The 27,609-nt window shown below is 53.8% G+C and overlaps 2 protein-coding genes across 4 annotated transcripts in view; both read right to left on the bottom strand.

Annotated features, from left to right (window-relative positions):
• Nucleotides 1-831: 831 nt before the first annotated feature.
• Nucleotides 832-3,550, bottom strand: SHISA4 (shisa family member 4). The gene is made up of 5 exons (XM_082612082.1): nt 3,400-3,550; nt 2,989-3,160; nt 2,129-2,262; nt 1,262-1,429; nt 832-1,088 (listed from the first exon to the last, which is right to left on the bottom strand). The coding sequence occupies exons 1-5, from the start codon at nt 3,470-3,472 to the stop codon at nt 1,042-1,044; spliced, it is 594 nt and encodes a 197-aa protein (XP_082468208.1). The 5' UTR covers nt 3,473-3,550; the 3' UTR covers nt 832-1,041.
• Nucleotides 3,551-14,115: 10,565 nt separating this feature from the next.
• The window catches only part of IPO9 (importin 9), a 46,623-nt gene continuing 33,129 nt past the window's right edge, over nt 14,116-27,609 (bottom strand). For all 3 annotated transcript variants that reach the window (XM_082615056.1, XM_082615058.1, XM_082615057.1), the window contains 10 exons: nt 21,664-21,890; nt 19,622-19,770; nt 19,038-19,166; nt 18,157-18,432; nt 17,881-18,047; nt 17,201-17,334; nt 16,087-16,209; nt 15,662-15,766; nt 15,406-15,482; nt 14,116-15,060 (listed from right to left, as the gene is read on the bottom strand). In XM_082615056.1, coding sequence (XP_082471182.1) covers nt 14,950-15,060; nt 15,406-15,482; nt 15,662-15,766; nt 16,087-16,209; nt 17,201-17,334; nt 17,881-18,047; nt 18,157-18,432; nt 19,038-19,166; nt 19,622-19,770; nt 21,664-21,890 — 1,498 coding nt within the window. In that variant the 3' untranslated portion in view covers nt 14,116-14,949. The remainder of the gene's footprint in view (nt 15,061-15,405; nt 15,483-15,661; nt 15,767-16,086; nt 16,210-17,200; nt 17,335-17,880; nt 18,048-18,156; nt 18,433-19,037; nt 19,167-19,621; nt 19,771-21,663; nt 21,891-27,609) is intronic.

Genomic DNA, 27,609 nt, shown 5'->3' with positions numbered 1-27,609 from the left:
GCTTTCCAAGCTGAGTTGGCACTTTTCCCACTTGTATTAAAAACTGGCCCACATCCTCGGCAGGCGAGGTCAGGGGGGCGGGAGAGGGGACCTGCCTGGCCCAGTAGAGACACAGAATTGGGCCTGGGGGCCTCGTGCCTTGGGCTCCCCTGGTGCTCCAAGGCAGCTGACAGCACCTGCCCAGCCTGGCTCCTCTGATGGGGAAGGGCAGACCTGACCAAGCTTCCTGTACACGGTTCACCCTCAGGACAGTCCTGAGGCAACATCTGCATTCTACAGATGAGGAAGCTGAGACCTGGCAACCTTGGGAGACATGGACACACCCAGGTCCGACGGGGGAGGGGCCCGACCGAATGGGGGCAGGGGCCCCTGGGCGGCTAGCGGTGCCTCACTCGCCGGCTCCTCACGGGGAATGTGTAACCAACGAGCCCCCTCTTCCCTGCAGTGGCAAGATCCGCCTCCCCGGCTCTGGGAACCAGCCCGAGGAGCCCTCAGCCTGGGGGCTTCTGCCTGTGCTCCAGCCCTGGCACCCGCCCCCCCTGCTTCAGGGCTGTGGGGCTGCCGGCAGAGCCAGGAAGTTGTGCGTGGCCCAATGACACAACCCACATGACATGTCATTACAGCTTTAATCCAGCAGCCGGGGCACGGCCCGTGGGGGCGCCAGGAGGAGGGCTTCTGCCCACGGCCGGTGGAGCCCCCTCAGCCCACGGTGGGCAAACAGGAGCGGCCCAGCCTTCCCGGCTGGGGTCCTGGGAGAAGGACTAAAAGAAAGCAGGGGCTGTGACCCAGGCTTTCCTGTCCTTCCCCCGCCCCGGATAAAAATAGTCCACGCGTCCCAGGCCCTCCCCACCCACCCCTCATTCGCGGCCAAGTTCCAGCTCAGCTCCTGTTGCTCGCCCTGGGGCTCTGCTCGCAGAAGGTCTCAGGGCGTGGCTTGGTCTGGGCCTGGCGAGAAGAGGACCCTGCCCACCCCCGGGCCGGATGGAGGTTCAGGAGGGGGCATCCCTGAGGGACGGCAGAGGCAGAGACGCAGCTGGCTGCTCAGGCTCCTGGGTAGGAGGGCTGGGGTGGCATATATGGGGGAGGAGCTGCAAGCCAAGGAGACAGGATGAGGGTCACGGCGGCACGGGAGGGCGCAAAGGAACCCCTGACCGCAGGGCCACGCAGGACCCACGGGGCCAAGGCAGCCTGGAGGTCTGGGAGAAGGACTCCGGTTGTGAGGGGGCGGGGGTGGGCAAGTGGGAGCAAAGGGCTCACTTACCTGCAGGGTTGTAGACAGGGGGCCCCGCCGGGTAGAGTGGATACTGGGGTGCAGGACCACTGGGTGGGTACATGAAGCCAGGCTGTGGGGCTGCAGGGCCTGCTTTGGGGTCCTGGGGGTACGGGTACACCGGCTGCACTGGGATGCCTGTCATTGGGATCTCCTGGCCTAGTTGGGGGACAAGGACCAGCACTCAGGGCCCTGCCTCCATGGGAAGCCACCCCCTCCGTCCCGGGAGGCCTTGCTGCCTCTGCTCCCAGACCCTGCTCGGCCGAGTCCAGCAGAAAGCCTGCGGGTGGCCCTGGCTGGTCAGTCTGGGTTCAGCAGTTTGCTCCCTCAGGGGGTTTCAGAGACCTCCTGGACCGGAGAGCGCAGCCTGGGGAACGTCTTACCTGGGCAAGGAGATGGCCGCTGTGGGGCTGGAATCTTGCAGCCTAGCAGAGCTGCCCCCAACGGGGGTCCCCCCACACTGATCCCCTGCCCGGGAGTCACCGTTCCCACGCCCACCAGTCTGGGCTTATGTGCAGTCAGGCACACGCCAAGTCAGGCACACGTCCTTCGAGCACGGAGCGCACCGATGATGCTCACACTCCAGGCCCCACCCCAAGAGCTTCCTAAAAGCCAAGAGCATGCACAAACCCAGGGCATACACACTGATGCCGGCAAACGGCGCAGGCGCATTCGTGTATACCAGTCCAGCATTCACATATGCCCCTGCACGCTCCTGTTTCTAGGGTTACACGCTGGCAGGTGTGTGTCTGGAAGCCCACGCTGCTGCAGAACCCCACCCCCTTGACCTCTGGTACCCACCGTGGGTCTCAGCCTGGCCCGGCTCAGGCTCCCCTGGCCCGTCCCACACGGACGCACCTTCAAACGGGCTCTGCAGCTGCTGGCGCCGGCGGTACAGGTAGCAGCAGGAACAGAGGAAGCAGCAGATGGTGGTGGCGACCACGGCCACGAAGAGAATCACGGCGGAGGCGATGCCCGCTATGGTCTTGGGACTTAGACAAAGAACAGGTCCCCTCACCTTCCAACCTCACCACGCTGACAGTAACACTGGGCTCGGACCCCTGGCCAGCAGGGGGCCACCACAAACCGAGATGTGGGTCTCCTGGTGGGGCTGTGCCCGACCGGTGTGGGTAGATCTTAGGGGGCCACTCTTCCCGGAAGGCCAGGCGGCCTGCTGGTCAGAGAGCGGCCGGCGGGAATGTGGAGTGTGTGCCCCCGTCCATGACTTAACTGGTTAGACTCCAGCACGGGAGCCCTGAAAGCCCCCTGGGAAATGATCCAGAGCTGTTTTCTCAGATCCCACTTTCATCACAGCCTCCCTATACCTGTTCTATATGTCAGCGTCCCCTCCAATAAGAAGTTTGAAAACCACTCATTGTGTCCCCCCTTTTTCATGGAGAGGAAACAGTGACCCACCCGGGACATGTCCTCCCCAAGATCATGCAGCTGGTGAGCAGAAGACCTGGGAATCAGACCCCCGTCTCCCACCTTCCGGCCAGAGCTCCACTGCGCCCAGAGCTCCACTGCGCCCGGGTGCGCAGGCCCGGAGCGAGGGGAGGGCTCAGCCCAGCCAGCGGTGACCACATGACGGTAACTAGCCGGCCCCTCCTGGAACTCCCCAGCCCCGGCGCTACAGCCCCGCTTCGTGCCCAAGCCGGAGCCCTGGGTGTGGGCTAAGAATGCGGAGGCGGACAAGGAGGGGAGGGGCCGGAGCCCACCTGAAGGCCAGGCAGTGCTTCTGCTGCCTCTCGGTGATGAGCAAGGTCAGGTCCCGGCAGCAGTACCGCTGGTAGCAGGTCCCGCAGCAGAAGGTGAAGAACTCGCAGTTGAAGCCCGGATGCCAGGAGCCATTCCGGTCCAGGTACCACAGGCAGTCCTCGCCGGCCAGCGCTGCGGGCACGGACGGGGGTACCCAGTGGCCGCCCAGCCCCACTCCCACTCCCCGGAGCTCCACCCTGGTCCCTGCGCCCAGAGGCCTCTGCCCGGAGCGGCCCCTGGGGTCGGCCCCACGCCCGGCACCCGCCGCCCTCCCCTCCCGCGGACCCCGCAACGCCGGGGCGCGGGCTCCCCCAGGGTCTCCGGGACCGCGCGCAGAGACCTCCCCCGCGCCCCCGGCCCCCGGCCCTTACCCAGGGGCGCGCCCAGCACCAGGAGCGCGATCGCGGCGAGCGGCGCGGCCCCGCGGAGCCCGGCGGGCGGCATGGCGGGGCGCGGGGAGCGGCGCGGGGCGCGCAGGACGACGCCGGCCGCCCAGCTCCGCGGGGCCAGCGCGCCCGCCGGCTCCTCTCCGCCTACTCTGGGCGGGGCTCGGCCGGTCGGCGCTGACCCTGCCCCCGCGCCCCGCCCGTCCGGGCTCCGCCCAGGACACGCCCCGGGCACGCCCCGAGCGGGCTCCTCCTTCCAAGTCCCCCCGGGACCAGTGGCTGCTGGGTGCTGCGGCCGGCCGGGCCCGCCCCCTGCCTCGGCCCAATCGGCGTCCCGGCCCCCAGAAGCCCGGATCCTGGTGCCACCTCCGAGTGCTCAGGAGCAGCGGCCAACTCTGACCTTCCCTGTGCGGGACCTCCTCTGCCCCAGTGTCCAGCCCGGGACATCCTGCGGCGGCGGGAGGAGACCGAGGAGGCGGGGGTCACCCCGCCCCCACCTCAGAACACAGGCGCCCATTGAGAGGCAGCTCAGAGCAGCTTTGTCCCCGCCGGGCCCACAGGCCTGGACCCTGCCAGCTGCGCTGGCTCCCTGAGTGGCCCCTTCCCCCTCCGAGTGGACAGCCCTGGCATGCGCCAGCCTATGGCCTCACCAGTCCGGATGGCAGGCAGCTGGGGCCACCTGGGGACCATCCAGTCCGACACCCTTGACAGTGAAAACCCCTTTCTTCACAAAGCAGCCCCGCTGAGATACTGCAGTAGCCAGAGGGCATAGGGAGGCCCTGCCCCCCACTCCCATAGTGGGTCATCAATCTCCTTGCAAACTTGTACCGAGTATTGCTAGCTGTGCCCCTGCTCCAGGGGCTCCCTGACCAGGAACATGCAGGGGACCAAGCTGTGGAGAAAATCCAAAGCTTCTCTTAGCCCCTCTGTGTGCATCCTTCAGGGCACTCAGACAGTCCCCTCATTTGGGGCTCCCCGGAATCCCACGAGCGAAACTAAGCTCACTGGTTGTATCAGTCCGTTTTACAGACAGAGATTTCTAGGACTCAAGGGTGTTAAAGGGATTGTTCAAGGTAATAGAGCCAGTAAGTGGCAGAGGCATTCTAAATCCAGCTGGCTTTGCCTACTGAGTGGGAGAAGGTATTTGCAAATGATATATCCGATAAGGGTCAAAATCCAAAATATACAAAGAGCTCATACAACTCAACATAAAAAAAATAGATTAAAAAAAATGGGCAGAGGACCTGAATAGACATTTTCCCAAAGAAGACATACAGATGGCCAACAGGCACATGAAAAGATGCTCAACATCATTAATCATCAGAGAAATACAATTCAAAACCACAGTGAGATGTCACCTCGTACCTGTCAGAATGACTGTCATCAAAAATACAACAAATAACAAATTTGTTGGTGAGGATGCGGAGAAAAGGGAACAGTTGTACACTGTTGGTGGGAATGAAAATTGGTGCGGCCACTGTGGAAAACAGTATGGAGATTTCAAAAAAAAAATAGAACTACCATACGATTCAGCAATTCCATTCCTGGGTATTTACCTGAAGAAAATGAAAACACTAATTTGAAAAGATTTATGCATCCTCATGTTCATTGCAGCATTATTCACAACAGCCAAGATATGGAAGCAACCTAAGTGTCCATCGACAGATGAATGGATAAAGAAGATGTGGTGTATTCTTACAATGGAATACTCCTCAGCCATAAAAAAGAATGGAATTTTGCCATTTACAACAACATGGCTGGACCTGGAGGGTATTATCCTAAGTTAAATAAGTCAGACAGAGAAAGACAAATACTGTATGATATCCCATATGTGGAATCTAAAAAAACAAAACAAATGAACAAACATAAAACAAAAACAGAGTTATAGATACAGAGAACCAACAGGTGGTTGCCAGAGGGGAGGGTGCTTGGGGAGAGGAAAGAAATAGGTGAGGGAGATTAGGAGGCACAAACTTCCAGTTACAGAATAAATGAATCACGGGGATGAGGAATATGGTGTGAGAAATATAGTCAATAACTATGTAATATCTTGGTATGGTAACAGATGTAACTAGACTTATCATGGTGATCATTTTGGAACGTATAGAAATATTGAATCAGGACTTCCCTGGTGGCGCAGTGGTTAAGAGTCCACCTGCCACTGCAGGGGACACGGGTTCGAGCCCTGCTCCGGGAAGATCCCACATGCCGCAGAGCAACTAAGCCCATGCGCCACAACTACTGAGCCTGTGTGCTGCAACTCCTGAAGCCCGCGCGCCTAGAGCCCGTGCTCTGCCACGAGAGGCCACCTCAATGAGAAGTCCGCACACGGCAATGAAGAGTAGCCCCCGCTCGCCACAACTAGAGAAAGCCCGTGCACAGCAACGAAGACCCAACGCAGCCAAAAATAAATTAATTAACGTAAAAATAATGCTTAAAAGAAATATTGAATCACTATGTTGTGAACAGGAACTAACGTAGTGAGTGTTGTGGGTCAATTACAGACAACCAAACAAACTCATAGAAAAAAGAGATCCGATCTGTGGTCACCAGAGGAGGGGGAGTTGGACGAAGGCAGTCAAAGGGTACAAACGCCCAGCTGTAAGATGATAAGCACTACGGCTGTACTGTACAGCATGATCAATATAACGAACACGGCTGTACGTTATATAAGAAAGTTGTCGAGAGGCTAAAGTCTGAGTTCTCATCACAAGGGTCCATCAGTCCAGCAATCCAGGTGGCTCCCATGCCCAACAGCAGGCAGCGAGTCTCTCCAGTGTCCCAGGCGTGGAAGACCCAAAAGGATCTAAACAGGTTAGGGAAGGGCGGCCAAAGAAGGCGCTGCCCCGTCCTGGGCCCCTGTGGGCGCTGGCACCCCACCAGGAGAGTGGAAGTGAGGACCAGGAAGCGGCTGGTAGTCTGATGGGGGCGGGGTGGGGGGCAGCGTACATCTGTCCTGACGCAGAAGCCGTGAAAAATGCCACAAAGACGGATGTATGGAGAGAGTTCCCAGGTCCCCACGCCTGACGGTGTGTCCATTCCCAGACCACAGGCTCTGTGAGTGTGGGGACCCTAGGGCCCTGTGCTCCCTGAGACCCCCCAGCCCTCACTGCGGGGGCTCCCCCGTGGTTGCCGAGCGACTCTCCGATGAAGGGCTGTCCCGTTCCTGCCCCGGCTACGCGCCCACGTGCTCTCAGAGCGCATCTGCTGGAGCCCCTCTTCCGCATCCCCTCTTTCCGTGTCTTTAGTTCTTCCTTCCTTAGGAAACAAAATCTTAAATCTCTCCTATTAAAACGAAATAAAGCAAAGCAAAACAAAACCTGTTTCCCGAAACTCATCCCTTTCTAGCTATTTTCCTGCTTTTCTCCTTTTTTCTCCAAGTAGTTCTCCTCAAAGTTTACACCCCTGGTTCCTGCTCATCAGGACGCCCAGCTCTCAGCAACATCAGTGATTTTTTTTTTTCAATTTTTACTTTTTAGCTGCGTTGGGTCTTCGTTGCTGCGTGCGGGCTTCTCCCTGCGGTGGCTTCTCTTGTTGTGGAGCACGGGCTCTAGGTGCACAGGCTCAGTAGTTGTGGCTCACGGGTTTAGTTGCTCCGCGGCACACAGGATCTTCCCGGACCAGGGCTCAAACCCGTGTCCCCTGCATTGGCAGGCGGATTCTTAACCACCGTGCCACCAGGGAAGTCCGACATCAGTGATTTTCTAATTGCAAAATTCTAGGAAAACTTTTCAGTGCAGGTGATGGGAGGTGATTGGACAAAGGCAGAGAGTGAGGAGGGGGCTGCGGGCAGGCCAGAGGCAGGCGAGAACAGGCAGCCATGGGAGGGCTGGCGCTTCTCAGCAGGGGATGCTGGAGCCTGGAGGCAGGGAGCTAAGGCCGGCTCTGTGGCCGTGACCGACCTGGACCTGCGTGCTGAGCCAGGCCTCCGGGCTGGGAGGGAGTAAGGGAGAGGCTTGGGTGGGAAAGCTGGGGGCCCTGGAAGGTAGATATTTAGGCCTGGAGGGGCTTCCTCAGACCTTCTGCAGGCAAGAGCACACGGGAGCATGGTCCCCTCAACAAGCTGGCCTCCCGGCCCCCAGTGAGTGGGGCAGACACTTACCTGGACCAGAGGAGGCAGAGTGCGTTGAGTGTGATAATCATGGAGATACTAACAGCTAACTCTGCACGTGAGTTTGAAACCGTGCACCTCAGACTGGGACTTGAACCCGGCCAAAACCCCCAGTCTTCCAACTGAGATCACACACCTGGTTTTACAACTTAATGAAGCTCAGGTTCTTGATGTCTCGTTGCAGAAAGAATTCAGTGAGAGAGAAAGTGATAGGTAAGAAGTGGATTTATTTAGAGAGAAGCGCACTCCACAGAAAGAGAGTGGGCCATCTCAGAAGGTGAGAAAGGCACCAGGGTATGGGGCTGTCAGCTTTTATAGGGGTGGGTAATTTCATAGGCTAATGAGTGGGAGGAGTATTCCAGTTATTTGGGGAAGGGGCGGGGATTTCCAGGAAGTGGACCAAAGCCCACTTTTTGATCCTTATGGTCAGCCTTGGAACTGTCATGGCACCTGTGGGTGTGTCATTCAGCTTGCTGATGTGTTACAGTGAGCGAATCCTGAGGCTCAAGGTCTAGTGGAAGTCGACTCGTCCGCCATCTTGGACCCACTTGGTTCTAATCAGTTTATGTCATGTCCTCGGGCTCTGTCAACCACTTTCAAAGGTTGTGCCCTGCCCCCTTCCCTCCTGTTTCAGGTTTGTCCCATTGTACCGATGCGGAAACTTGGGTTGGAAGAAGTTAATTTTCCCAGCTCATGGGGGGCTGGGATTTAGAATTGACTTCTGTGACTTCAAAGCCCAGGCCTTTCCACTTCACCTCCTGCTTCTCCTTGAACATGTGTAAGATGCTCCGTGCCGGGCCAGAGCAGTATTTGGGGAGACCTTGGTGCGCAGCCCTTATCCCCAGCAGTACTCTGTGTGGGAAGCAGGGGCAGCGGGGGGGGGGGGGGGGGGAGGGGAGGGGGGAGGGCAGGGCAAGCCCGTGACCCAGTTTGGGCTTGGCCCGGGGCTGTGGCAGTACTCTGCTGAGTCATCCCACCGTGAGGCAATGACCAGGGCCTCCTCCCTGCTGCTTGACGCTCCTCTTCAAATCAGAGCAGACTGGCCTGGGCATCCCCGAGGCCCCCCTTACCTCCCCAGGCCCCGGGGCCCTGGGGCCTCCACTCCAGAGGTTCCTGCCCCTCCCGACCGCCTGGCCCATGGTCCAAGCTGAGCCATCTAGAGACCAGAGTGACTCCCTTCCCTCCTTCCCTCGCCTCTGGGCAGTCAGGCTCTCCTTCAGGAGAGCCCTGCGAGCACTCGGCCCTCCTCCACCCCGAGGGCCTCTGTCCACCCAGCTCCTCCAGAGAGGTCATTACACCCTTTCCTCTGCCTGATACAATCTCATTGCACTGAAGGAACAGGGTCTTCTGGCTCCCCCTGCCCCAGGATAAACACACATTTCTCCTTCATCAGGTTTTTCCTGGTGTCTAGCTTGACTCTTTATTTTTTAAATTAATTATTTTTGGGTGCGCTGGGTCTTCATTGCAGTGCACGGGCTTCTCACTGCGGTGGCTTCTCTTGTTGTGGAGCACAGGCTCTAGGCACGCAGGCTTCAGTAGTTGTGGCTCGCGGGCTCTAGAGTGCAGGCTCAGTAGTTGTGGCATGCGGGCTTCGGTAGTTGTGGCGTGTGGGCTCGCAGGCTCTCAAGAACAGGCTCAGTAGTTGTGGCGCACGGGCTTAGTTGCTCCACGGCATGTGGGATCCTCCCGGACCAGGGCTCGAACCCGTGTCCCCAGCCTTGGCAGGCGGATTCTTAACCACTGCGCCACCAGGGAAGACCCAGGCTTGACTCTTTCTTGCCGTAAACGGAATGCTGTCTCCTGTGTTCGTCCTGTCGGTGGGGGAGGGATGTGTGTGTGTGCAGGGGGAATGGGGACGGGCCTCACCGCTGCTCCAGCTCCAGGTAGGAAGGAGCGCTCTTCTCTAGAGGGACTTTTGTCACTGCCTTTGCAGGATTACCTCTCCCAGAGTCCCAGGACAGTCTAGGCAGCACTTGGGTGGCCGGGGTCTCAGGAAAGCAGGCTGGGGTAGCCAGCCTGCCCTGCGTGGCTGGAGGAGCAGCAGAGGTCCAGGTCCGGCCAGCGGGCCAGACGGGTAGAGCCAGGTTGTCTTTAAATGGCACCTTACTCAGCCTGCAGCCCTGCCAGCTGGGCAGGGTGGGGCAGACAAGTGCTATTTTGGGACTGAGGGTAAGAGAGGAAGAAGGCTCCGCTGACAGCTCTCCTGTCTGTCCCCACTCCCTCTCTGGGGAAGGCTTCACTGACCCTTCCTGAAAACAGACCCCAGGTGGTTTTCAGCCTGACCCCGTGTGAACCATCTGCACAGATGCAAGCGGCTGGTCTTCCTCGGCAAGACCGGCTGTGTAAGGGCGGCTCCAGGTGCTGAGAACAACACTGGGCTCAGGATTAGACTAATCATGGCCCCCACAGTACCAGCGGTGAGGCAGCCCCGCAGTCAGAATCGCTGCAGGAGGCCTTCCTCGGACCGGGAGGTGGCAGCTCGTCCAAAGCGGCCCCAGGGGATGAACGGCGGAGCTGGGATGCAGGATGCAGGGTCCCCGCTCCGAACCACCGGCCAGGGCAGGGGCCCCGCTCTGCCACTTCCTGGCTCTGCGAACTGGAGAAACTGCCCAGCCCCTCTGGCCTCAGCTTCCACGCTGTAAACGGACTAGGGTTCAGTCAGACCCACCAGAACCGCAGGTCAGCCGGCAGAGGCACTCCGGTCCTTCTCTCTCTCTCTCTCTTCGATGGAAAAAGGATTTGCTGGAGGTCACTGGCAGGTCACAGGCAGGGCCTGGACAGAACTGGCCCTCCTGCCGCAGCCGGTGAGCGCAGGGGAGCCAGGCTGGGAACCAGGGGTGCAAGAAGGCCACGCTTCTTTCTTTCAGTCCAATGAGATCAGACTGAGTCTCTATCCTGCCAGCTGGTGGGGAGTTCAGTCTGTTGTCTCTATGGTTTGCTCCCCTTGCCAGGATCGTGAAAAGGTCCCGGGACCTCACACAGTGCAAACACGGGGGCGGGCTCTGCAGATGTGAGTTCGGGGGGCCTGCATGTCCAGCGGCCTCGACTTACACGGCCCAGGCACGGGGACCTTCCTGGGAGCCCCGGCACCCCGTGTCCAGCCCTCACATCTCCAGGTGCTCTGCCAGGATCAGGGCAGGGTCCTCACGACTCACAGACCCGCGGACTTCTAGAAGTTCCCTTCCTGTCTTCTGGGACCCCTCCCCCTCTCTTCCTCCAAGACCCTGGGCCTAATCTCAGTTGATGCAACCCTTCAATCAAGGATCCAGAAGCCGCTTATCCTCAAACAGTTCTGCCTTCCCCGTGCAAAAGCAACTAAGGCAAGGAAAGTGCAAAAACTCGGCTATGTTCCTGGAATAAGTGGAGGGAAAAACACCTAGTGAAAGCAGATTAATACATCGATATAATGTCACGCAGACCAACATGGAAAAGCTCTGCTTAGCAGGTGGTAGGCAGGAGCCGCCGCCGCCGCCTCCATTTCTGTCCCCCGCGCCCACGGCAGGACCCTCACAGAGCTGTCTTCCCAAAGGCTCACCAAGGCCCTAATTTAGCAGCAGCATCTGTGAAACTGAGTCACTCTAACCCAGTGAGTCAGGGAGACCGCCGAACACAGCTCCCAGCGCCTGCGACTGTAGGGTGGGGAGGCAAGGAGCAGGCGCGCCCCCGCCCAAGCCCCAGGGTCTTCAAGGCGGTCCTCCTTACATGTAACCACAGCCCTGAGGCAGGGGTCAGTTCCCCGTTTCACAGAGAAGGAAACCGAGGACCGGAGGCTGTCGCTTGTCTCAGCCTGTTTCATCCGCCTGTAAACGGGGTGGACACAGCACCTACTCTGTAAGGTTAGAGCTGACCCTTGAACATGGGTCTGAATCGTGCGGGGTGCGGGTCCGCTAAGACGTGAGTTTTTCCAACAGTAACTACTACAGGATGACCCTGTCCCTGGTTGGTTGAATCGCAAACACGGAGAACCGAGGGCCTCCTCTAAGTCCTAAGTGGGCTTCCAACTGCCCCGAACACCCTCCCCCCGAGCCACGGTCAAGGATCCACGGCAGAGGGTCTAAATGAGATCAACAGGTGACACGTAGAGCAGCCCTGCATTTTGTGCTTCTGAAACATCGGCAGCTGTCAGCCACCCTACAAGGGCGGCCTCCCCCATCGCCATTAGCCGTTCCCTTCGGGCAGTGGGCACTCAACCCAGAACTAATTTCTCTCATAACATCCCCAGAGCCACCGCACTGTTTCTCATCCCCTACTAGACTGGCTCCTTGGGGAAGGGGCCAAGCCCCTCGAACCCCGCAATGGCCTTGCATGTGAGAGAGGCTTGATGTTTGCTGAAACACAATGCAAACAGAGGAGCCAGGAATCGGCTGTGTTACCATCTCCTCAGTGGCGACGGGTCCGCTGGGTTAGTGTCTTCCACGGGGCAGGCCTTTAACCTTCCGGAGCGATGTCCTGTCTGCGCAAGTCCCCCAGCCCCTCCAGCTTCTTTCCTCGACGCGATCCAGGTCCTCCAGCTGGCCTTCCCCTTGCAGATGGGCCTCCTCTGTCACGGAGTCCTCGTTGGGCACCAGACGGGACTGAGCACTGCAGGCCCGCTGCCAGGCACAGGAAGGTCGAGGTGGCCGTACGTGACGCTCGGGATGCTGCGCTGCGACCCCAGCCCTCGTCTATACTGGGGTTTTGCAGAGACGCGTGAACAGCTCCTGGCATCGCACTCAGTACTGGCACGGGATTGTGCAACAGCCGTGCTTTGAAATGCTTGGCTTTTTTCATGGATGCGCTTGTCAATCCGCATCTTTGAGAGCCTTACACAGAGATTCTGCCCACTTTTTGCAGCTTGTAGAGATGTTTGGACCCTATCTGAGAATAGGATCAGTGCCTCCCCCGCCCTTGTCTAGTACCTATTTCTTCTGTAAATGGCCTCAAACCCTCTTCTGGAAGGTAAGGCATAAAAAACCCTCATCAGCCACTTACATCAAAGGAGGGCTGAGGACAGTGCCCTGAGGCACACCGTAAACCACCCGATGGGTTAACCTGCAGAGAGCTGGTGGACAGGTACCCACTCTTGCTTTCCTAATGCTTTTGCTTTGACCGTGTCCAGATGTCCTGTGGTGTGTTATTAAAATTAGACAGAGGCCAGTTTGCGTCACTCGTTCTTTTACACTTCATCGTGCTCCCCAAGCAGCGGCGCTCGAAGGCCAGGCGTGCGCTCCTCGGCTTCCCTTCCCGCCTGTGCGCTTTCGTACCCGTGCCCTTCTGTCCACCGAGAGCTCCGTGAAGCCCTGGGCGAGGCCCTGGTGTCCTGGCCGCTGTTCTTCAGGGTCAGGAGGCCGGAAGGATCTCAGAACAGCCAAGGGCTCTTATTCTCCAGCGGTCTGATCTTGAACTCCAACTCCTTGCAGACAGGTAGCCCCACCCTTTCCATACTGGAGCTGGCTCTCTTTGGCCAAAAAGACAGACACAAAGGAGCTAGAGAGTGACTTTCTGTCAGTTCCCCGGGCCTCCGGCAGGTCTTTTTCACGTCCTGCCCTGACAACTGACAACGGATGCAGTCTCTGAACTCTCTTCCTCAAGGATAGAATGGAAACGTCTAGGGGAACCAGCTGTCAGGTAAACGGGATGACGTGTGTGAACACGCTCCGGAAGCACGAGGAAGGGCCTGCACGCCGGGGGCTGCCTCTGCCCTCGCCCCCAGCATGAAGTCTGCGGGGCAGGGGTAGCCCCCTAAATGCTGCTGCGACCCTTTCCTTCAGGACTCGAGTTCTGAGGCGGGAGGCCCGGTCCTCCCCAGAACCAGCGAGCGGAGAGCAGGAGGAAAGGACCTCGCTGGAGGGTCGCTGCGGCACTGGGGGCAGGCGATCTTCCTGGAGCAGGCCCGGCCGGTGTGAGCGCCCCACGCCTCCCACGCTGCGGGCACGAGACCACTCCTCTGTGCCTGGCTGGGACATCCCGGCCTGGTGGACCATCAGCACCAAGCCCTGCCTCAGACCCACAGCCGTGGGCGAGTCTCCGAGCACCAGTGGCCAGACCTGCCGTCCTCTCACCAGAACCACGGGGGGATGAGCAGTGGTCAGAGGCGGCATAAGCTCAGGGCCCGGCTGGCAGCCCCGGGCACACAAACACTACCCCCGCCCCGGGCCTTCCACTGCAGGTAGGGGGCAGTGACCAGCAGGGGCACCTAGTGACAACGAGTCCCAAGGCTCCCAAGGCAGCCCCACAGAATCAGTGCCCGTGGGGGGTGGTCTTTCCTTGAGAGAGTTAGATTCCGTTTATATTCTATTTCCCGCTGAGACCACCACCCTAAAGGAATACTCTGAAGCTATTAAAGATGGGGCGCTGGGTGTGGGCAGTACCAAAAAAGGGGCTGCCGGGCTAATTCACCTTCCTCCCCCCGATTTCTTCTCCTCATTCACTTTGGAACCCACCACAGACAATTCCCAACTAGGAGAATCCATCATTTCCTGTAGGTCAGCTAAAACACACAAGGGTGTCTACTACACGGCTCTACCTAAGCCTTTCCCCTCATTTTAATTTTCCTTCTAAAAGGAATAGAAGGCAGAGGTGCTGAGACACCTTATACCATGCAGACTAAATTCATTTGTAAAGATTACTTTACTCTCCTAGAAAAATACACATTGCAAATTTGAGGGCTACAACTTACCCACCTTAGAGAATTCCTGAGGGAGAGGGGGAGCCTCTGGATATCAGACTGTGTGGGGATGCGTGTGAGGCATGTTAAATACGGTTGGGTCAGGTGGACTTCTTTAAAAAATCTGTTTTTCCCCCATTTTTTTTTTTTCTAAAAAAGGAAAAACAAATTGCCATCTGACTGGCTTATCCCGTGTGCGTGCACGTATACAGAGGAACAGCGTCGGGGAGGGGCTGTGTCATGCAACGAGGCAAAACCAAGATGACCTCCTTCGACGGGGAGTCTCAGTGTCGCAGGAGGAACGGGGTCCCTGGCGCGGCTTCCCCTCGCTCCTACGAGGCCCAGCGCGTCTGCGGTGGGGGGCAGAAAACACCATTCTCTCCCGAGGGTATTCCTATCTGAACACGTCAGATGTCCTGCGAAAGGAAACAGGTCCACTTTAGAATATAACGGTCGTGACTTCCGGTACTCCTCAGGTGAGGCCAAATAATCCATGTACACATAACCCTTCTGGGCACTATGTTTCTGGCCCGGCCAGCAGAGGACTCTAGGAGCAGAGAAGGGCACAGCTGGGGACAAAAAGGTTCCAGAGACGGGCTTCTTCAGTGTACTTTGGGAAATGTCCTGTGTTCCAGCATTCCTAGGTGATGGCACTGGTGAGCCTGGTCTGTACTGTCAGTGTCACTCTGCAGAGGCCGCTCTCGGCTGAGAAGAAAGTGCATCTCAAGGCCAGTGAGGGCCGCAAAACGGTGTGCATCGGGGCGGGAGGAGGACCGGTTCAGATGCCAATGGTCTGCAGAACCCGCCTCTCGTGGTCGTTGAGGTGGCCTGAGAACACCACGTAGCAGGGCTGCTGAGCAAACTGGCAGAGGAAGTCCGTGAGGTACGCCTAGAGGGAACGAGGAGGGAGGCGTCCCTGAGGGCGGGAACCACTGGCCTTCACACTAGTGCCGGCGCCCCGAGGGATGCTTGCCCTGTCCTTGGCTCTAGGGAAGGTTCAACCCAGAGACTGAATTCCACAGGGATTTCCCAAGACCACACCTTGCAATCCACCCCTAGGACTTTGACTACACAGCCCCAGGAAGCTGGATTCCAGCACGGAGGAGCAGAGGCGGGAAGCCCCTGGGAGCAGAGAGCCCGCCCTCCCCCAGCCCTGCCCACCGGGCAAGACGAGGTCAACCCGGAATGGTGCCGAGCCCTGCTGCTGGCGAGATGTGTCTCTGGACACCCTCACCTGCAGATCGATCTGATAGAGAGGGTCCTTCAGGGCATCAGGGTCGTCTTCCTCGTCATCTTCGTAGTAATCCTCCTCTGGAGAGACACCAAGCCAGGGAGGGTCAGGGCACAGGCACGGGGGCAGGCAGCACCCACATGGCTGAGGTCAAGGGGTACACAAGCCCAAGGGACGTCCCTCGCGGGCCCACTGCTCGCCCTTCCCTGGGCGCCCCGTTCTCGGTGCTGGCGTGCGCAGGGCTGGCCTCGACGCTCACCGTATTTACTCGTGGCAAGAATATCGGACAAGAGCTGGCCCGCCAGGCCGTCCTCCTCCTCGTCGTCGTCCTCCTCCTGGTCCTCCCACATGTCGCTGGAGTCATCTGCACGGGGCCGAGAAGCAGCTGTAGCACACGCACGCGTCTCCCTCCCACACCCAGACCGGCCAGGACACGAAAGCCCCGTGGGCCCCAGTGGTGGAGGACCAGGCCAGATCCCCCCACCAAGTCCGACTGGAAAAACTGAGCGTGCTGGTGGGGAGAGAACAGGCCGAGAGGCTCTTCAGAACAGTCAGAGCCGGAAGGGCTGGCCTTCCGGCCACCCCCGAGGTGCTGCAGGCAGACCCTGGAGATCAGCACACCCGGTCGGCAACCCGCAAGCCCGGGGCCCGGCTGCTAGCTCGGTCTCCAGGGAGGGCGGGCACCTTGGCTCCACTCTGCAGGGGCGGCCTGGCGGGCGGCGTTGGCCTCCATGACGCTGGACAGCTCGTTGATGATCAGCTTCAGGATCTTGACCAGCAGAGGAATGTTTGTCCAGCGCTCAGGGTCTGCGAAGGAGAGAGGAGGCTCCATGTCCCACTGTCCCTGGGCCGCTCCCCCCAACCCACACCACAAGGCTGCTCACCAGACACAGTGCACCGCCCCCTGGCTCTCCACTGCCCAGACCACACCCAGCCCTGAGGCACAACGGAAAATTAAATAACTTCATTCTGTGCCACGTTACAGGAGTTTAGAAGTCAGGAGAGATGAGAGATTTCAGGGACTAGAGGAGACAGGTTTTGCTGGTAAAAAAGCCTGGAAACCACGGACCTGCATAGGGTGGAGCACTCCAGGCCCTGGGAATTGCAGTTAAGAGAAACAGCACAGGTGAGTGTAAACCTGCAGTTAAAGAAGGCAGCTCTAGGGCTTCCCTGGTGGCGCAGTGGTTAAGAATCCGCCTGCCAACGCAGGGGACACGGGTTCGAGCCCTGGTCCGGGAAGGTCCCACATGCCGCGGAGCAACTAAGCCCCTGCGCCACAACTACTGAGCCTGCGCTCTAGAGCCTGTGAGCCACAACTACTGAGCCTGTGCTCTGCAACAAGAGAAACCACCGCAGTGAGAAGCCTGTGCACTCCGCAACCAGAGAAAGCCTGTGTGCAGCAACGAAGACCCAATGCAGAAAAAATAAATTAAAAAAAAAAAAGGTTAAGATGGTAAATTAAAAAAAAAAAAAAAAGAAGGCAGCTCTATGCTCTGCCCACACATCACCGGAGTCATGGGCCAAAGGCAATCAGACACAAAAGCACTAGAAGTGGGTATCCGAGGCCCAGAATGAAGCTGGACGCTGGGGATCCTGTACCTGGGACTCCTGTCCACTTTCAGCAGCAGCAGGACCCACATGCTCCGCTCCACTGTTCACCTGGGGTTTTCTGCCGCTTCTTATGAAACCCACCACTAACAATCATGTCTGAACCACCTCCCAGCCCAGGTGTCCTGAGGCCCGGGGGTGGGGGCGGGGGTGGGGGCGGTGTGTGTGTAAGGGGAGCAGCGTCACCCACTCTTGGCCGCCTTGGAGCGGGTGCGGGTGCCCTCGTCCAGGCCGTAGATCTCCTCCCCCTTCACGCGGATGTCCTGCAGCCGCTTGTCATCCGCGTTGATGCCGTGCTGGAGCAGCTTACACAGCGCCACAGAGCTGGCGAGGAAGAGACAGAAAGGGCCGATCAGCTGCCCGCTTGGAGTTCACTCCAAGGAGACCAGCAGTTATGTCCCGACACGTGGAGGGTGAGGGTGCTTTCACAACTAATTAGGGGACAGAAGAGAGGCTGGCTGAAAAGGGGATCTCGTGTTCTTAAGGACGGTCAGATGAGAACTGTCCCTGAACACAGCCGGAGTGGGTGAGCAGCACAGCGGTGTCCGCACCAGAAGGAGTGTGGGGCGATGAGACGCCGCGGATCAAGTCCAGGATAAAAAGTCAGAAAGCTGGGTTTATGGAGAAGAGGAAACCGCCAGCAGCACTTGGCTGGGTGAAGGTGCAGGCAGGGGAGGGTCTCTAGCCAGCAGAGATCAAAAACACACACTCTACCTGCAACGACGATCTTTTGGGAATTTCAAGATGGCAGCTACTTGAATATACAGTTCAGCCAGAAAGAAACAGAGGGAAAAGGAATGCAACGGGCAGCTGGGTAGGTCAAGTCAGGGAAAGAGGCAGAACGCCCAGAGGAGGAGGAGGAGGCCCCACCTGACTTTGCCCTCGTACTGCCCGTAGAAGAGGTGCTGCCGGCTGGTCCACTCGGCCATCACGAACTCCAGGGCAGGCTTGCCGGTGGGCCCCGGGAGGCTGCACAGGAACTCCAGGAGGGGCTCCAGCTGGGTGTGCACCAGGTGGGCGAACACCATGATCAGGGACTGGGGGGACAGGAGGACACCTGCTTCAGGGACTCAGGCAGCCAGGCAGGAAACAGAGGGCGGCGTGGCCGCTCCCTCGCCAGCGTCTCTGGGGCTGGGGCCATCCTACCTGCATGACGCTGAGCGTCTCCGCCTGCTGCATCTTGCTGAGGATGGCACGGAGAATCTGGTCCAGGCTCTCCCCCAGCTCCCGCCCTGCCTTGGAGATAAGGGTGGACACGAGGCGGCCCACGAAGGCGGCGGTGAACTCGGAGGTGCGGGGGTCCAGAAGCTGGCTCACCACCTGCATCACGTACCACAGCCCGTTGTGGCCCTGCTCGTCGCGCCACCGGGCCACCTGCTCCAGCGTCACCGACACGTAGGCCCGCAGGCACTCACCGCCATTCTGGGAGACAACAGAGGGGACTAGGTCAGCTGCGGGCACACGAGCCCTCCGTCTGCAGGGTCTGGGGGGCTCATCCCGCTGGAGTTGGAGCCACGCCATTGCAGACACAGGCGCGCACCACCCTGTCTCTGCCATGCCACAGTGGCCGGCTCAGAAACGCGCGCTTCTCATCAAAGGGAGAATGGACACGCAAACGGAGTTCCAACCGTAAAGCTCTACCTCTGGTACTGAGCAAACAGAGCTAAGACACAGCAGTAACTGGGGGGACTGCAGGTCTTTGTTAGAATAAAGCAGACCTCACACCAACCACGCTGCCTACAGATTTCCAAAGGCTGATCCCTTTGCTGACTTCATTAGTCTGCACGTCTATAATCTCTTCCGCCGCAGCAACACCCAGACACAGACAGTAGGATGGCTGGCACTCACACCTTTGAGACGCACAGGACGTCTTGGTTTTAGCAGTCGGAACCCTTCCTGGGTCCTCTGGGTAAATACGGATTTGAGGGGTTTCTATCTCAAAGGCAGGAAATGGTGTCCGACTTCTCAGCCTGCTGCACACGCACCGCGGCTCAGACACCTGCGTGGTGATACCTGCACGGAGATACCTGCATGGTGGCGTTGTCGTCCGTGTGGAGGGTGCACTGGGCCACAGCAGGGAAAGCCTGGCAGATAAGCAGCTGGGAGAGGGGGGGCTTCGTGTTCCGCACGACGGTGGTCAGGATGTCAATGGCCGTCTGCAGGAGAGAAGTCGGGCTTGCCTCCGGGGTGGGCGGAGGGGGCCCAACAACAAGATCCTCACTGTGAGGAGCCCACCCACCAACCCAGAGACACTCATCATGAAAGGCACGTTTCTGGAAGAAGAAGACAGCAGAGGGTACTCTCAGTCTCCTGGCGGCAGCTCATCACTTGAGAAGCCACAGGGGTGGGCAGGGGCGGAGGCTGACTGGACAGCCAGGGACAGTGTCATCACGGGACTGTCCAATTACCGAGGGCACCTTGGGAACAAGAGCTCCCTTCTGAAAGCCTCGAGAACCACCCACTGTCCTTGTGGGTGAAGTAGCCCAGGAACATCACCCCGTGAACATATCACGCTGCTGGTCGGCGTCAGCGGGGTGGGATCTCGGGGGGCTCGTGCGGGGCTCGCTCGCGCTCTCTCATCCCCACCCTGGCCCCGTAACGACTGCCATACCGCACAGAGCCCCGCAGGGATCTTGTCTGCTGGTGCCTGCATGATGCTGACCAGGGTGGGAATCAGCCTCATCTGCATGGGGCCCTGGCAGGCTTCAATCTGGGACAGCTCCTTGAAGATGTCCTGAGCCAGCGAGGCGACCACAGGATCTGAAGTGGAGAAGGCAACATGAGTCCCCCCGCCTGGTGGTCTGTGTGTGCTTCTGCCTTAATGCTGCCTGTTGTTTGGCCCTAACCGAAGTGAACAACTCCTGCTTTGTTTTTTTTTTTTTAGAAATTTCATGTAATGTCTGAAACATTTATATTAACATATTTCCATACAAATAACCCAAAGAGAGTTTAGTATTAGTTATTTTTTGTTTGTTTGTTTGTTTTTTTATACTGCAGGTTCTTATTAGTCATCAATTTTATACACTTCAGTGTATACATGTCAATCCCAATCACCCAGTTCAGCACACCACCATCCCCGCCCCACCACGGTTTTCCCCCCTTGGTGTCCATACGTTTACAACTTCTGCTTTGATTACACATCACTGACCCGGGACCTACTGGGGCCACCTGAGTAACCTGAAAAGCAGGGAGAGCTGCTAGCTGTCTGAGAGACAGCATGTGTGTGATCACACGAAGTCAGGGACGAGTCAGCAACAGCTATTCCTAAAATAAAACCTGCCTCTTTTTCTGGGACAAATCTTTAACGTCTGTATTCTTGTGAAACTTGGACTGATTATGAAAACAAATGCTTAAGGGGAAAAAAAAGCCCCCACTGATACTGTGTTAAGACGACATCAGTCTCAGAAACTGCCCAAGCATTGCCTCGTCCCAGGTTCCCACGTGTCGACGAGGACCACGTACATCTCCTGGAGGTGGTCACCATGCCTGAGAACTCCCCCAGCCATTGGAGGGCAAGAGGTAAAGCCTTCCAAAAGCAGAGCCTCGTGAAGAAATGCAACTTCAGCTCGACCTGCTTTGTGTAAGAAAAATACAAATGCCCTCCTCTATCTAGCATGAGACAACGTATGCAGTGTGCAGGGCACTAAGACACACATTAAAAGTTCACTGCAGCATTGTCCATAATAGACAAAAACTGTAAACAACCCAGAGGTCCATGAACAGAATGGGTAAATAAATGATGATATTTATGGAATAAATACTATGTGATGGGCAGAGAAAATGAGGACTATCTAAGAGTGCAGTGTGGAACCCTCCTTAGGACACATTTTTAAGTGAAAAAAAGAATTGAATAAAATGTTTAGTACGACATCACGTTACATAACCAACCCCCTTCCAAGCTTCAATACTCGCTCTTCAGATACAAATGTCCTTAATATTTCTAATACACACTCACTGCAGAAAAACTTAAAATGCAGAGAAGTATTAAAGGAAAAAATACACCTGTAATTCCACCACCTAGAGATAACTACTCTTAACATTTTGATGCATTTTCTTCTGGTGTTTTTTCTATATACATAACCACACAGACATCCTTTTCTAAAGCAAAACCAAAACTTGGGGTTATAGCCTACGCATTTTGGAAAACAATCTATTCACTTACTACAAGGTGAGCGCTTCCTCGTGGCTTTAACAATTCCTTTGAGGTTTGATTATTAACGGCTGCAAAGCATTCCATTTTATGGACATAATTAATGAACCTCTCATTATTTCCAAATTTTTGCTACTATAAAAAACACGCAATGAACACCTTATTCATAAACCTTTGCATGTATCTCCTCCTTCACTTTTCCTTTTCTAGTTAGAGTTCTAGGCCGCTTCTTTTAGGAAGCTTTTGATTTAGCTGCTCAATTCCCTTACTTTCCTGTCAAAGTCCTAGATTATGCCTATCTTGCTGGTTAGCTTTCTTCCCAGTTATGACCAGACGGCGACTGTGACAGGCACAGGTTCTCTGCTGTTTGTGCCGCTGGATCTACAGCGCGACCCTACTCTCGCTGACTCAAAGTCACACTCTTCGCTTCTACTGCTGAGACCACCAGAGCCAGGGCAGGGCTCGCGCGCCCCCTCCCCCGCCCCCCGCCGCCGCGCGCGTACCGTTGCTGTACTTCAGGAAGATGGCGATGGTGAACGGGCAGATCCTGCTCTCCATGCTCGCCGTGAACTCTGGGTCCACCGTACACACGATGCACAGGGTCTCCATCACCAGGTTGAGGACCTCGGAGCTGAACTGAGCCGCCAGGTGCATTAAGCCATCCAGGATGCTGGGGAGGAAGGGCTGCAGCACGTGGGTGCTCTCCGAGACCTTCAGCTGGTCACAGTAACTGGAGGGCAAGAAAGAAGCAAGCACGGCTCACCAGTGGGTCCCTCAGTTCCTGGTGTTTCCAGTCAGCATCACGTGTGACGGCATTTACACGGGAAGCTTTATGAAGCTACTTCTAGAGCCCATTAAGTTTTTACATCTTTCTGTGGCTTTTTTTTTTAGAACTATCACCACCACCATTTCTATGTTTTCTAATTTATTTCTGCTTTGGTCTTTGTTATTTCCTTTAAAATTTCTTTCATCCCTCTATTTCGTTTTGAAGCAAATCCCAGTCATGGTTACATCCAAATTATTAAGATATTAAGTCAAATGACTTATGATTCCTCAGACTATTGTTTTAGTCACATTCCTAAGATATATATATATATAATATATATTATATATATATATAATTTTCCAAACAGTGTTTTTAAATCTTTTCCAATACAACTGTTACTTAGTAAGAGACTATTTTTTAACTTCCATGTTATAAAGATTTTATACTTTTTGGAGTTTTTTTGCATCCTAAGATGAGATCAATGTATATAAACATTTTACACATACTTACAAAACTGGTGTACTATTTGCAGGGTTTAAAAGTTTGTTTTCAAAACAGAAAGAGACTCACTGACTTAAGAGTACGAACTTCTGGTTACGGGGGGGTGGGAGGGATACACTGGGAGTTTGGGATTGACATGTACACACTGTTATATTTAAAATCGATAACCAACAACGACCTACTGTATGGCACAGGGAACTCTGCTCAATACTCTTTATTACCCAAGATGGGAAAAGAATTTGAAAAACAATAGATACATGTAGATGTATAACTGGATCACTTTGCTGTACACCTGAAACCAACACAACATTGTTAATCAACTATTCTCCAATACAAAATAAAAATTTTAAAATTTTAAAAAAGAAAATTTTATTTCTTAAAAAAAAGTTTGTTTTCTATTCATAGTTCTATCTTATTCGCCTTTTATTCAATCAATAAATATTTACTGGGTGCTGCTTACCATGTCCAATGGGATACAATTATTAAAAATATATCATCTAAGTCTTTACTTCTGTTATTTTCAGAACAGTAATAAAAGTCAATAAAAACATTGTTTCTCTATGTTAAAAAAACCTAGTGCAGAAACAAGGCCCCCCGACCCCAGGTTCTCAATAAATGGTTTTTCTTAACTTAATTTTTAAGTGTCTTACAACCATATTATTTGTGTCAGCTGCTGGGTTCAAAGATCCACAGTGACTAGTAAACCTGTGGGCTTAGATCTCAGATTTGTTCAGATTCTTTGTTTTTTGGTCCATAACATCTTTTTTTTTAAGCCACACTGTGCGGCTTGTGGGATCTTAGCTCCCCAACCAGGGATCGAACCCAGGCCCTTGGCAGTGGAAGTGCCAAGTCCTAACCGCTGGATTGTCAGGGAGTCCCTCATCTCTAACATCTCTGTGTTCAATGCCACCGTGCTCTAACCTAACTCCTCCTTAAGGGCTGGCCCAGCATCTGGCCGTGGGCAGCTCTTGGCTCGTCGGACTGGATTCTGCATCCGCCTCCACTGGGACTGGGCTGTGCCCTACCTCTTCCCGTGGCTTCTCATTTTAAGGGTTTACAGAGTCCGGGAGACCACAGAGTGCATCATCTGGCCAGATCATATGGGATCTTCTATGCCAAGCTAAGGAGGTTAGACTTTATCCTGGAAGCCAGTGTATATCAAAGTTTTTTTTTTTTTTTTTTTTACAAATTACTCCTAACACCTAATCTCTTCTTTGCCCTACCCCACAGTCTTCAGGGAAAACCGACATCCCAGGAAAATGCTCTATATTTCTCCTGTGGCCTCATGGACCGTCCGGTATACTCTGACTTTCTTCTGGGTACCTGTATCCCAGAGTTCGAAGAGCACAACCAGAGCCATGAGTTTTAATTTTCAGGCACAAGAAGCTGAGCACACGAGCCAGGGCAGCCACAGTGGGAGAGGGAGGAAGGGAGGAGAGGCGAAGGAACCAAGCCCTGGCAGAGAGCTGGCATCTCTGGGAGTACAGACCTCTGTCTTTAGGTATAAGATCTAAAGGTACAAGATCTGTACTTTTACTATAACAGGGACTACAGGTAGGGTAGGCCTGGAGGTGGTAAACAGTAAGCTCAGTAGTGGATGTGTTAGTTTTCAGGTGCTTGTAAGATACCCATCCTGGCATAGCCGGTAAGCACATACATTAATTTGGAGCTCTGGAGAAAGGCTGGCATAAATATGATTAGAGCAATGAGACACAAGTGGAAGTATCTGTCAATAAATATCTTGTTTCAGAAATGGTTTAAGGCAGTTTGCAATAATACATACACCACGACATGAATGAATATATTAAAACTGGGGTAAAAGAAAGAAAAGCCAAGGTGGTACGATGACCAGGAAAGGGTTGCTGGTGACATGAGAATGAGCAGTTTCAATGACATGATGAGAATATAAGCCAGATTGAAACTGGCTGGAAAACTGAAGAGGGAAATGGCCAAATGGAGAATCCTGGCTGTGAAAGAAATCACAGCTAGCACCCCTTCACAGGAAGCTCTTAACCTGGGGTCCACTCTTCCACACATGATGTAAAAGTTTATGAACAGGTATGAGTGTCCATTTCTTTGCTGTGCATGTTCATGGCTTTTGTCACTTTTCCAGAGACAGCCGTTACACCTTTCCAGAAAACCAATGCCCATGTAGTCAGAGAACTGAAAACTATTAAAAAAAAAAAGAGAGTTCTCTTCACATATTTTTTCTGATTATAAGAGTAATATAAAATTTAAACTAAATTTAAATTCTTTTCAGCTTTATTGCAGCGTGACCGACCTATAAAATGGTTAGCTATGTCCACTGAGATGACTGGACGTACATGCACAGCGTGAAAGATTTCCCACATCCAGGTCACTGACGGTCCATCATCTCAGATTTACCTTCTTCTGGGTGAGAACACTAATTTCTAGGTCCCGTTAAACAATGCAGTCACCATATCTCACGTTAGATCCTCAGCTCTTGGTCATGTGACCAACGACAGCGTGTACCCTTTTATCAATCTCTCCATGTTCCCCACCCTCAGCAACCACCTTCCTGCTCTCCTTTACAATGAGTTAGGCTTTTTATTTTTTATTTATTTATTTATTTTTGCGGTACGCGGGCCTCTCACTGTTGTGGCCTCTCCCGTTGCAGAGCACAGGCTCCGGATGCGCAGGCTCAGGGGCCATGGCTCACGGGCCCAGCCACTCCGCGGGATGTGGGATCTTCCTGGACTGGGGCACGAACCCGTGTCCCCTGCATTGGCAGGCGGACTCTCAACCACTGCGCCACCAGGGAAGCCCTGAGTTAGGCTTTTTAAAAGATTCCACATATAAGTGATACCATGCAGTATCTGTCTTCCTCTGTGAGGCTTATTTCACTCAGCACCGTGCCCTCAAGGTAGATCCAAGCTGCTGCAAACGGCAGGCTTTCCCTCGTTCTCGCAGCTGAGTTATATTATGGTCCACTGAACATGCACACATCTCCTTCATCCACTCAACCACCGATGCACACTCAGGTTGTTTCCATATCTCGGCCACTGTGAATACTACAATAAACACAGGAGTGCAGACACCTCTTCGAGATCCTGTTTTCATTTCGTTTGGATATATACCCAGACATGGGACTGCTGGATCAAATGGTAGTTCTATTTTTAAGTTTGTTTAGGACCCTCCATACTGTTTTCCACAGTGGCTGCACCAGTTTACATTCCCACCAGCAGTGCACAAGGGCTCCCTTTTCTCCACACCCTCACCAACCTTGTTATTGCTTGTCTTTTTGACGATGGCCATTCTAACACGTTTGAGGTGGTAGCTCATTGTGGTTGTGATGTGCATTTTCCTGATAACTAGTGATGTTGAGCACCCTTTCATGTACCTGTTGGCTATCTGTATGTCTTCTTTCGAAAAAGTGTCTATTCAAGTCCTCTGCCATTTAAAAAAATCAGATTATTTGCTATTGAGTTGTATGAGTTTTTCATATATTTTGCATATTAACTGCTTATCAGATAAATGGTTTGCAAATATTTTCTCCCATTCAGTAGGTTGCCTTTTCATTTGGCTGATGGTTTCCTTTGCTGTGCTTTTTTAGTTTGATGTAGTCCCACTTGTTTACTTTTGCTTTTGTTGCCAAATACAAAAAATCATTGCCAAGACAAATGTCAAGGAGTTTAGCTTTTATGTTTTTCTCCAGGAGTCTTATGGTTTCAGGTCTTAGGTTCAAGTCTTTCATTTATTTTGAGTTGACCTAAGTACATGGTGTAAGATAAGGGTCCAGTTTTCCGAACACCATTTATTGAAGAGACTGTCCTTCCCCCACTGTATATTCTTGGCTCCTCTGTCATAAAATAACTGACCATATAAGTGTGGGTTTATAGCTGGGCTCTCTGTTCTGCTCCACTGATCTCTGTGTCTGTTTTTATGCCAATACCACACTGTTTAGATTACTGTAGCTTTGTAATATAGTTTAAAATCAGGACGTCTGATGCCTCCAGCTTTGTTTACCTTTCTCAAGATTGCTTTGGCTATTCAGGGTCTCTTGTGATTCCACACAAATGTCAGAATTGTTTGTTCTTCTATGAAAAATGCCACTGGAATTTTGATGGGGTTGCACTGAATCTGTACATTGCTTTGGGTAGTTTGGACATCTGAAAAATATTCATTATTCCAATCCATGAACATGAAACATCTTTCTATTTGTGTCTTCTTCAATCTTTCATTGATGTCTTATAGTTTTCTGTGTATAGATCTTTCACCATCTTGGTTAAATTTATGCTCAGGCATTTTATTGTTTTTGATGCAATTGTACAGGAGATTGTTTTTTAAATTTCTCTTTGTGATAGTTCATTACTTCTTTTCTCTTCTAATTGCTCTGGCTGGGACTTCCAGTACTATGTTGAATAGGAGTGGTAAGAGTGGCTACCCCTACCTTGTTCTTCATCTTAGAGAAAAAGCTTTCTTTCAGCCTTTCACTGTTGAATATGATGTTAGCTGGGGGGGTTGTCATATATGGCCTTTATTGTGTTGGGATATGTTCCTTCTATACACTTTGTTGAAAGTTTATGTCATGAATGAGTATTGAATGTTGTCAAATGCTTTTTCTGCATCTATTAAGATATTCATGTGATTTTTTATTTTTCATTCTATTAACAGGTGTGTGACATTTATTGATTTATGTATGTTGAACCATCCTTGCATCCCAGGGGTAAATCCCACTTGATAGTGGTGTGTGATCCTCTTACTGTGCTGTTGAATTCAGTCTGCTAGTATTGTGTTGAAAATCTCTGCGTCTATAATCATCAGGCATACTGGCCTGTAGTTTTCTTTTCCTGTAGTGTCCTTGTATGGCTATCAGGGAATGCTGGCCTAGTAAAATGAGTTTGGAAATGTTCCCACCTCTTCAATTTTTTGGAAAGAGTTTGAGAAGGACTGGTATTAATTCTTCTTTAAATGTTTGTAGAACTTACCAGTGAAACCATCTGGTCCTGGGCTTTTCTCTTATGGGAGGTTTTTGATTACTGACTCGCTCTCCTTGTTAGTTATTGGTCTGTTCAGATTTTCAATTTCTTTATGATTCAGTTTTGTTAGGCTGTATGTTTCTAGGAATTTATACATTTCTTTTAGGTTATCCAATTTGTTGGCATACACCTGTTCACAGTCGTCTCTTATGAACCTTTGTCTTTCTGTGTTATCAGTTGTA

The sequence above is a fragment of the Mesoplodon mirus genome (assembly GCF_964341445.2).
Source record: "Mesoplodon mirus genome assembly, chromosome: 3".
NCBI classification, from domain to species: Eukaryota; Metazoa; Chordata; class Mammalia; order Artiodactyla; family Ziphiidae; genus Mesoplodon; species Mesoplodon mirus.
This window is presented reverse-complemented; position numbering and strand designations above follow the sequence as displayed.

Bases quoted from the DNA above. Each gene is read 5' to 3' on its own strand.
- SHISA4 (XM_082612082.1), bottom strand. From the start codon at position 3,472: ATGCCGCCCGCCGGGCTCCGCGGGGCCGCGCCGCTCGCCGCGATCGCG. The intron at 3,161-3,399 runs GTAAGGGCCGGG...CCGTGCCCGCAG, and splicing joins GGTGCTGGGCGCGCCCCTGG to CGCTGGCCGGCGAGGACTGC. The intron at 1,089-1,261 runs GTAAGTGAGCCC...CTTGGCTTGCAG, and splicing joins CCCTGTCTACAACCCTGCAG to CTCCTCCCCCATATATGCCA.